The following is a 10,929-nucleotide window of genomic DNA, read 5'->3' on the forward strand; positions in this document are numbered from 1 at the left end:
GTTCATGTCCAGACAGCGAGGAAATGGCCAGGAGCTGACAAGCGGTTCTGGGTCCCACAGTTCAGATGTGGCCCACGTAATACAAACAACTCAACTCTCTGCCTTCCAGTTTGCCCCTCTGATGCTCAAATGGGCACTCAGTAGAAATCGTGCTGAAGTTCAGTAGTAGGAATGAGATCACACAACTGTAGGGAAGACTAACTTGAAAATGTTTGGAAATCTTCAATGAACTACTACTGTTTTTCTTAATCCGTTTAGGACTGTTTTTAAGACTAATCAAATTCCACATCCTACATGTTACAAGAGTACAAACTGGTAACAAAGGCTGCAGGTGTGTGTCTGTCACATACTAATTGATCAGTGCTATTTTTATAGTGCTCTGAAGGCATCAGTTTCTTCACACAAGACAAATTCCATTCTTCAAACAACTTTTGGTGGGAACACACCGGGAGATTATTGCAAACAGTGAAGAAAGAGTGGATGAGTCAAAGACAGTCAGAATAGCTGACTGCAGGATAATGCAGTCAGCATCTTAAATTTACATAACAATAGGGAAAAGAAGGGTGCAGAATCACTGCATTACTGTCACTGCTGTAATGACAGGGGCAGGCTTTCCACGTGGGCCTGAAACTATGGGAGCATGAAGAGGAAGGGGAGTGCACCCATAGGGGACAGCCTTGAAAACACATACTAGACAGACAATAATTATGAATTATCTTAACGCAAAGGTTTTGTTTATTACCTCGAGTACAAGAAGGGAAATGTCCTGAGCTGTCCCAAGTGTCATTCTATGCTGCAGCCTCAGGAAGGGAGCATGGCACTGCCTCACTACAGAGATACGAATGCTTGCCTGCACTGTGCAACAGATTTCCTCTCGGTAGTACAGAAGGAGCCCTGCTTCTGTCAGCAGAGAGGTGCTTTATTTCCCAGGCTGACGAAGCAGCATCTTAAGAAACAAGCGTAGTCTGAGGTGACAGGGTGGCATGAAGCAATTCCCCCCATGTAAATTTAGTGGAATTCCTCTGACTCATGCCAGTGAGAGCCAAAGGGCCAGAACCTGTAACGTGGTGGAGGATCAGAAGGAGACTGAAAAAACCCACTGGAGACCAAGCACCTGATCTGGACCTTGGTTATACATGTGAAAATCAGCTGTGGCTCCAGCAAAGTCAATAGCTGCCAATTAGTGCATAAATGAAAATAATATCAGATCCAAAACAGCCAGACCTTTGCTTTTGTTTTAGAAAAAAATATAGATATTATTTCTGTAGGGCCGAACCCTCCATAGGGAGACACACAGGCATATTTTTGGCTCACTGTAGCTGAAGGGGCAGTATCCTTCAGCTGTACTTTTAAAATGTACAAGGTATATTCTGCCACATTTGCTTCTGATGATTTGGTATGAATAATTAAGAAATTTGATCTTCTGGTTATGTGATACCAGTACTGCTCTTTTTAAGGGACAAAACCATAGAAAGCATTCAGATATTGCAATAAGCAGTAACTTAAAATGCAGGAGAGAGAGAAAGATGTGTTAGAACTGCTCATTCCTCTGATTATACCTAATTTGCTGAAGATACCCTGCTTTTGTAATGGATAATATATTTTGGTGCCTGAGCATAGTTAGAACTCTTTTAAAATCTGATCCATAGCGTTTGACCATAACAGAAGGAGATCCTTTCACAGCCATAAATACTAATTATGTTTTAATCTTTTGCCAGAGATAAGGATTGCCTAAAAATATGGGAATCATTAAAACATGCGTTCATTTACAAGAATCCCTGTAATATTACAGCAGAAGATTATCAGCCTTTCATGGAGTTAGCAAGTCATCCTGTACCCTGTAACAAGGTAACAGTACAATGCATGGTGGGCTGCTTAAGTAGGATTGTTGTGGATGACATGTCTGTGCAGTGCTCTGAGTGATGGGATCTTGTCTGTAATGACTGCGAGGGTCTGTAGGTGGATGAGGATGGTATTTTGCTCTTGTGCTTACTGTGGCAGTCCTGCAGTTATCACCTTCGGACCATAGTAACTCTGTTCATTCCCTATCGCTGGAAATCATCCCTGTGTCAGGCTTGCCCCAAACCTCAGTACCAGGATCATCCTGGCAAAGTGATGGAGATGTCCTTGTTCCCTGAGCATACAGCTGTCTGTAAGGAGCATGCTATCATGCTGTTAGTGGGACACTGCTTCCAAAAAGCTGCTCTTCCATGTGCAGTTCAAAAGCACACAACAAATTAGGTATATATCCTATGAGAAATAGTCAAAACCATTCTTTCAAAATGCTTTGCAGGCTGAACATGTTCTTTTCCACAAAAAATAACTACCCAAAAAGATTTTGGAAATGGGAGCGTGGGCTGCAGAAATAAGAACTGACTCACTAAGATGAACTTGCGGCATTTCAATAAAAACTAAAACTCCTTCATTATCATGAAAACTTTTTGTTTTTCTCCAGGAAAATTTCCTGACCAGGTCTAGTATAAGTATCACTTATTAGACATTGTACCTTATTTCACAGTCACTGTTTTGGAGCAAGACAAGTGACCTCGCTCATCGTTATACAAAATCCAATCAAAATTTCCTTACCTTGGAGGACACCTTGTTGGGTTATATGGCTGATAGGGTTTCATGGTGTGGAGACCCCTCTGCCCCAGGTAATAAGTCCTATTTTTTGCAAAACAAATATGAATGCTGGAATTCCAGATTATTCTTTTCTCTTGTATATCTAGACCGAAACACAATCCTTTTCACATATTCTTTTCTTGTAATTTAGTTTAAAACGTTAACTGTATTTATGTCCCAAGTTATGGAGGACTGAAAATAATACTTAGTTCTCAGGTTAATTTAAAAAACACAACTTTGGCTGTTATTAAAACACCAAGTTGCTGCTTGGACTAATGGTCACATCTAGTCCTCTTTATGTAGATTACTTGCTTTCTTCCTGTGACTTCTATGGCACAAATTACAAAACAAGAATGCTGGTCAAAAAGGTCCTGGCCATAGGCCAGTCAAAGTGGTGGGGGCAACAGGTAGGTACCCTGGGGTTATTGCTGCCCACATGACTCCTGGGTTGGTGCTTTAAGAGTAGCAGCCTCTAAACTGGACTGGAATTACTGAAAATGTTGGGCAAAATTTAATTTTTCAATGCAATCGGACAGTATTTGTCAAGAGCCAACCTGTTTCTCACATTTAGGACTACATGTTTTCTCTTCTCAGTTTTCTGAGAATTATTTGCATACAGGGCCCGCAGCTGCCTCCCTGAAACGTGTGTGAGCAAACGGGAAGACCTTTGAACACATGCAAATTCCTTTTCCTCTTAGAGCCCTTTCCTCATGTAGCCTTCTTGCTTTGGTAAGGGGCAAATCTTTTTGCCATTGTTAATCAGCTCTCAAAGCCATATAAACATTGCAACAATATTCATTCTAACCTTAGCTATTCTATAAACGCATTTCTTCTCAGGAATCAACTATGAATCTTGTCCAAAACGAAGTGAATGTGAGAGCAACCCTAGTTCTGTATTCTGGAAAATGGCATCCAAGATGGTAAGATCTAGAATAAATCTCCCTGAATCCAAGAATGTTGAAAGGCACTAAGTTCCTGACACTGCCAAAAATGTGAGTTTACAGATTGGACTTAGACCATGGAATAGTAAAAGTTCACATGAGCTTTAGCCTCAGGTGCTAAAAATTGTGGCATTGGAAATTTGTATTTCCAAGGTCCCATATTTTGTGTACAATATTTAAAGTCACTGTAGTTTTGGCATTCTTATTTGTGGACAGAGACTGTGTGCCAGTGTCTAGAACAACACTTGGCAGACAGCTGGAGCTTTGCAAATAGTGCTTACAATAATAATAATCACCACCTTAATTAAAACACAGGACTGAAATTGCTAAAATAAAATACATTATAGCATGTTAATGTTGAGAGCAGTGCCTAAATTGGCACAGAAATTTTCCAAGCACCTGAGAATCCCCTTGCACCTTCCCAGCACAAACCTGAAGAGCGCATCCTCCCCACAACAGTATCTGGCAAGTCTCCCGACGGTGTACCCACCTGTATGCGCGTACCGGCTCCCATCATGTGAATGAGACCCTGCTAGTCCGAGTTAAGCAGTTAGCCTGGCTTTGTTGAATCAGCACTTTACAGAAAAACACTGCCAGAAAAAAGTCTGCTCTCCTGCATCAGTTTATTTTTACATGTCTCTCAAGACTTCACCCTTGATAGAACTGTAGTAGATAGTAGATGACTGCCCAGGTGGAAAACAAGCATTCCTGTATGCTTCAGCTCTCATGTACCTAAGAAAAAGTCTACTCACTGTAAAAAAAATTGTTTTGTGGGTAAACTAGTGTACATAAGCATTCCAAGCTCAAAGTAGTTTTTATGTTCTCATTAATCCTCTCAGTTCCAGAGTCTGTGAGGGATAAACCACCATACAGAGTCAGGCTTGTTTGACTGCAGGCTTTCTAGTCCAGACAAATTTAAGATCTACTAAAACTCATGCTTATTACATTAGAAAGTTACACATAATGAAACTTTCCTGCAACTTCACAGCTCTCAAGGTCTGAGTTTGAGCCACATTTTTTAGATGTATGAGGGCTTGGAAGACTTCATAAGTACAGTCACCTGTGTTAAGCTTTTTAAAAATTCTTTGTCTTTCCAATGGATTACGTATCTAGAGTGGGTACTTTATATTGTAACCTTAGTAGTCTCTAAATATTTGGACATGAGTTTTAAAGAATAAAAAGGCAGTGATTACATGATCCAGTAATTTAAAAATCAAATCAAACAAAACTCGGCGATGAGTTTTACTAAAACAATTGGGGAGAAAAATCCCAAGCCACAGAAGAACACACAGCATGACTCACAAGGTAACAAGTACACAATGGTTTGTATGTTCTTAAACTGGTGGTACCTCTGTTCTGGCTTGTCCTCACCTCCCGAGTTAAAGCAGTCTGAGGATTATTCCAAGTTACTACAGCCCCGTCAGGCAGCTGCAGCTGCTGGGATTCTGGAAAGCCCTATAAAAACTGAAAACAGCAGTGACAGCAAAGTTGCTGTACCAATCCCATGCAACCTCAGACTGCCAATTCATAGCCGGCTAATGCAGCTTTATCACAGTTTTGCCATAGCCTTTAGAGGCTTTTTTTTTTCACTGACATGTTCTGCAAAAGTACTGGCCAGATCCTCTACTTGTGCAAGTCAGTTCTGATGACACCAAAGAAGTTACAGTAATTTCTGCTAGCCCTGAGCCTGATGTGACACTGCATGTAGTGTCAGACTATAATGTCCATTTGTTTTGTTCAGTTTGCAGAAGCAGCATGCGGTGTGGTTCAAGTGATGCTCAATGGATCAGTAGAAGCTGGAGCTTTCAAAAGCAGCAGGTATTTACTCAGCATGCTACCATCCATGTTTCTCTGGGACCTGCATGCAGGTGAATGTGTCTTTGCCAGTAAGTTCCAGTAGAGAATGGATTTCGGTAAACTCATATAGGGGTCTAAACCACTGGCTATTGTAGAGCTGATTCACTAACTCCTTCTATACAGTGACTGTAATTGAAATCCTTCAGAGAGTATACAGATAGGGTATCCAGTATGCTTTTACTACAAATATGTAACTTTATTACTACAGTTTATTTATTCATTACACATGAATTATATGTTTCTAGCTATTCATGGAGCTGACTGGATTTTATCCCTCCAGACTGTGCTTCCTTGGGTTACCTGGCTGCAAGTGCGGTCTTGAATAATATTGAAAGATGGAGAATTTGCTGATCGAGGGACCAGCCACATTCATTTCCCTTGCACCAAACTGAACCAGTAGCCAATAAACCAAACAGGAGAAAAGTCACTAAAGAAGGAAAAAATTCATCTTGTTTCAGTCTGCAGACAGTTTCAGAAGTTCTCCTGAAAGTGAAATAAGACTGGGGAGAACATATTTTACCTTAAGGCAATTAAACAGTCTATGAAAATCCATTGGCAAGATAATGTTCTTTCACTGAGAATAATAGCAGCACTAATAAGCACTAGTATTTGGGGAACATACTCCGTACAGCTTTGTCAGATAACTAAGGATGTTTTGCTTTTTCATGTCCCATTCTTACAGCATCTTCGGAAGTATTGAGGTCTTTAACCTAAATCCAGATAAAGTCTCTGCAGTACACATTTGGCTTATGCATGACATTGGTGGACTTCAAAGGTAAGTCACGCCAGCATGAAATGATGAGCAGTGTGTAGAAAGCAGACAGCGCAGCTCAGTTCTGATGAGTGACTGTCTAACAGTGACACTGTCTTAAATCTGCTCACAAAATCTGCTGTACATTCACTCTCCTAGCCGCTTACTTTACTGGAAAGAATAACATTTGTACTGTTGTTTTCTTCAGTATTTTTCGTAGGTACTGCTAAAGAGTTGTAGCTAAGACACAATTACATTTTCCTTTCTTTCAAGAAATCCCATGACCTTTAAGTTCCTTCCAAGCCCACTGAGCTTTATAGACCTTTATTATGGGTGCAGCACTGAAGTCACAGAGCAGCCTACGTTTGCAAGGGTGAACAGCTGGAAAATATGTTTGTCTACAGGAACAGTATAATTATGCTGAGCAGAACCATTTTGGTAAAACAATTTCAAATGCTGGAACAGGTTTCCCAGAGAGGTTGTGGAGTCTCCATCTGTGGACGTGCTCAAAACTTGACTGGGTCCCGGGCAACTTGCTCTAGCTGATATTGGTTGGACTAGATGATCTCAAGCAGTCCCTTCCAACCTAAATGATTCTGTGATTTTTAATAACTAATCTGTAGTTTAAATGCTTACCATGGAAATTCTGATACCTGAACAGTGACCTCAAATCACATCTGAGCCTTTCAGAGTGACCTTTTTCATCCCCATCACATTCATTTGCAGATCTATCACATTTAAAGCACTGAGCATGAGGCTCAGTGCCTTTGACCTCTGTCTTCAGAGCCAGTTCTGTGGTTCACCTGGTTATAATGCACTGCCATGGTTTTTCCCATTCCTGAGGACCCTCCATGATGGAGGCAGCAGCTTTGATGCCGTGGGTCAGGAAGCAGGTGGTGATGATGCAGTGCAACTCATGAACGAGTGTGGACCCAGCAGACACCCTTGCTTAGACGGCCTCACTGTCTGACACAGTACCAGCTCCAGTGTTGCAACCCCTCCCCTAGCCCAGACACCCAGAAGTGTCTCTGCCACACAAGCTGACATACCTATCACAGCTCACAGGCATGCATCTGTCCTGTGGTCAGCATGCCAGACATGCTCTTGTGGTCCATTGCATAGAGGTTTACAGAAAAAAAGGACATGGAGTAATCTGTACATTAGTTCCTCCAGACACAGCACTTGATCCTTTCTTCCATGATTTCCCAACCTCAGAAAAACCATCATGCTCCTCCTCAACAGCTTCAACAACCCAGTGCCCTGCCAGCCTTCTTGGCATATCCTCCTCCTGTGCCAAGTTCACAGCAGTTTCCTTTTTCTTTTCTACTTACTTCCAAGAAGAAGGAGGGAGGGTAACTCCAATAATGTGCATTCCTTTTATCTTCTGATTTGTATTCTGTGTTGAATCACTGGTAACATCTGGCAAGTCTAGTGAACAACAACTCTGCTTTCCACTAATGCCATATGTTAGGAACTGGATTCGCCCGAGTATTGTATTATTGCCCTGATGTGTGTCCTATACTCTGGACCAGGAGATGACTTTTATCCCGAAGTAACAAGTCTTTTGCAGTGTCTCTGTCTGTGTCTCTCTGTCAGTCCTCTCACTACAGCTTTGGGCCCCCTTGGGTTATTTCAAGCAAGTTAAGCATAGAGATAAAGATCTCAAAGGTATGACATTGCTACGTGCTTCATGAAACCATTAGCTGGATGGAAAAGAAATACACAAGTTAGGAATCCTACCAATAGCAAAGTGGTTGAAACAGCCCCTTGTCGAAACAGAATAGCAGGAGCCACAGACTGAATCAAACAGATAGGAGGTGCTCATAGCCTCCTTCCTCCCATGTTTTCTACCTACTTCCTCCTGTCTTACGTCCTACCTGGGACTTAGCTGCTGGTTTTCATGACTGGCCCTTTCTCATCACACAGAGGACTTGATCTCTTTGTCCTTCCACAGATTTGAATGAGCCTTGTATCATGCTCCTGTGGATGGGGGCCACCAGCAGCTCTGGAGCAGTTCTAGAGCATGCTGAGCTGTGAAGGGAACTGAGCTATTTCCCACAGATACCTTCTTGCACAAAGTTCTTGTGCAAGATGCACAGCTGAACATCACATAGTTTCTACCAATAAAGGCCCAATGGTAGCCAAAACTCCACAAACCCAGTGGACTTCACACCACATTAGCAAACAAGCTTTTAAAGAGTTACCTGAAATAAAGCAAAGTGACATACTGTGGAATTTAGCTGAGCTTCTTGTATACACAAGGAACACAAGTAACAAAAGACTTTTCTCTCCAGTGAATCATGCTCAGGTCATTCCATAAGGAGGTTAACGAGTATCTTAGAAGAGCGAAACTTTAAGATCACCTGTGAAGACAATTACAGGTAATTACTTGCTCTTATTGGTGACAACTTGCTAATATAAAATTACTATTGCATCTCCCTCTTGACTTAATATAGGTTTACAGCAAACTAGAGCAGACTCCCCTCTTACTGCCATCATGTCCCTTCAATGTGGCCGTGTGCTTCTCAGGAGCTTCCACTTGTGCTGCAGACCTGGTGTTCGCTGGGCCTGGGGCTTGCTTTCTGCCCTGTACTTGCCATTAAGCATGTTCAGTTGCCTTCAGGGAAGGAGCAATCCAGCCTCCTTCAAGAGATTTTCACCTGGCCAGGCTTTTACCTACAATAATCAGAAGCAAATAGGCAGCCTTCCTCCCTGCTGCATGCAGATAGTGCAGTGTGTCAAGGATGGTCCTTACTTCCTTCGTGATAGTTTGAGTTTACTTTCTGTCCAGGTGCTTTGTCAGAGAGTGAGGCATGAGACACCGTAAGCACTATTCATTACTATAATTCACCATTGTCAGGAGAGAAAAACAGGAGTCCAGGAAACAGCAGCCCAAGTTCTGACTTGCCTGAAATCTCTATATGCCTGCTGAGGAGACACAAAACCCTGAGACCCTGTATCTCTCTGTGTGGGTTCAGAGATCATCACACAGAGAAAAAGTGTTCTTTAGTGACATTAGAAAAGCAGCAAATGCTCAATATTAGTCACCTTACATGTCAGGAACAGCTTTTTTGAGTGAAGAACTCATACTTGGATAAGAACATTTCCAAAGTAAACATTTCTATAGACTACTGAGTTCATGATATTAGTTTTAAATAAGGAAAAGTTGGTCTGCAAAGGAGGCAAATGCCTTATCTGGTGATAGGACTTTAATCCTGAAGGCAGAGCAATATATTCCTGTTTAGGTGTTGCTGAACCCGATTAATGGATGCTGTGCACATTGTGAAAAAATTAACACTGGTGTGGTGCATAAATCTGCCAAATCGTGATGCTCGTGTACTCGCTTCCTCTTTGGGTAAGTGCAGCCTTTAACCAATACTCCCAGGACCTGTAAGTAGGTACCGATTATTTCAGCCTATGATGCAATAAGCTAAAGGGCCAGGGAGGAAGGGGAAATAAGTAGTAGCTTATATTCCTCATGGCTCAGTGCAAAGAGAAAGGTGTAACACATCATGAAGGGTTGTTGACACACTTATTGCTGTGGCTCACAACTGGCTTCTTAAGGTAGAATAACAAGTAGGGCTTTTTGTCAGAGCTCAAGTAACACATACATAAACAACTGTGTACAGCAACACTGACAATTAATTTTACTATTTTATATACAGAGCAATAATAAAATAAGCAACTTACATATGCAGTAAAACTCTTCAGGATAGACTGTGGAAGTTAGCTTCACTCCCCTGAAGTCCTTGCAAACAGAACTGTGTGGGTCTGTGTCAGCTGAGCATCTGGCTTTTCATGCCATGTAGCAATTGATGCTGATCATTTTCTCTGGCTTTTGTCCATGTCAGCACCATCTTCCAGAGGTAACTCAAAAACTAGATTTGCTGGATGTACTTCTAGCAAAAAATCTGATTGTATCTGACATCGTTAGCAGCAGCTTCACATTGTGGCAGTAGGGGTTTGCACTCAGTAAGCAAGATGCTGAACTTCCAGCATGGCAGCAACTCTGTAGGCTGTGCAATAGATCTTCTTTTTCATAACTATTTTTGTTATTGCAGCGTAGCTGACATGCTGTGAGTTCACACCCTGCTTTGAATTTCATACTCACTTGCTCTTGTCCCTAGCCCCTATAAACACCAAAGCTATCTTTCTGCAGCAAGATCTAAAAAATTATCCTAAGACACCCACTTGATAAGCACAGATGTAACATGCACTTTGACTTTCACGTTGCATTTAGTAACTGTGGAGTTTTTCTGGTGTACTTGCAAAGTGGTTACTAAATATTTGTTTGGTTTTTTTGTATTTTATCACAGGCCGGTTCAGCTCCTTCAGTGTGTGCACAACCCTGACCACACAGACTGCAGACTTTGCACCAACACCACAGCAACTCCGTGAACTGGAGTCCTCGCACTACTGAAGACTTTCGTTATTTGTGTGTAATGCTGGAAAAGATGTGGCTACATAGCTTAGAGTGATAAATAGTAGTGTGGTATGCGCACAGTCCATAACCAGAAATCCTTGCTGTGACACTAACAGCCAAATAACAGGAGATGATACTTTAGGTGTGATTCCTGTACACACATGCACACAAACGTACTATTTCGGGGACACGTTCGGTGGCTGAGGGCAGATGCTTTGCCCTGGTTTGCTCCCTCCTGTAGAGCTCCCCTTGTGCCCAGAGGCTCAGAGCAGGGGTTCCCCGGGCTGTGCACAGAGGAGAACGAGCCTTCCCAGTGAGGGCAGAACTCGCCCCGG

General features: G+C 42.1%; 1 protein-coding gene across 1 annotated transcript in view; it reads left to right on the forward strand.

Moving 5' to 3' along the window:
* CD38 (CD38 molecule) overlaps positions 1-10,569 on the forward strand; it is a 25,642-nt gene extending 15,073 nt beyond the window's left edge. The window contains exons 2-8 of the mRNA XM_009699433.1: positions 1,719-1,848; positions 2,519-2,654; positions 3,460-3,542; positions 5,305-5,381; positions 6,103-6,195; positions 8,466-8,552; positions 10,488-10,569. Of these exons, the coding sequence (XP_009697735.1) occupies positions 1,719-1,848; positions 2,519-2,654; positions 3,460-3,542; positions 5,305-5,381; positions 6,103-6,195; positions 8,466-8,552; positions 10,488-10,569 (688 nt within the window). The remainder of the gene's footprint in view (positions 1-1,718; positions 1,849-2,518; positions 2,655-3,459; positions 3,543-5,304; positions 5,382-6,102; positions 6,196-8,465; positions 8,553-10,487) is intronic.
* Positions 10,570-10,929: the final 360 nt, after the last annotated feature.

Source organism: Cariama cristata, unplaced genomic scaffold, assembly GCF_000690535.1.
Source record: "Cariama cristata isolate BGI_N322 unplaced genomic scaffold, ASM69053v1 scaffold3834, whole genome shotgun sequence".
NCBI lineage: Eukaryota > Metazoa > Chordata > Aves > Cariamiformes > Cariamidae > Cariama > Cariama cristata.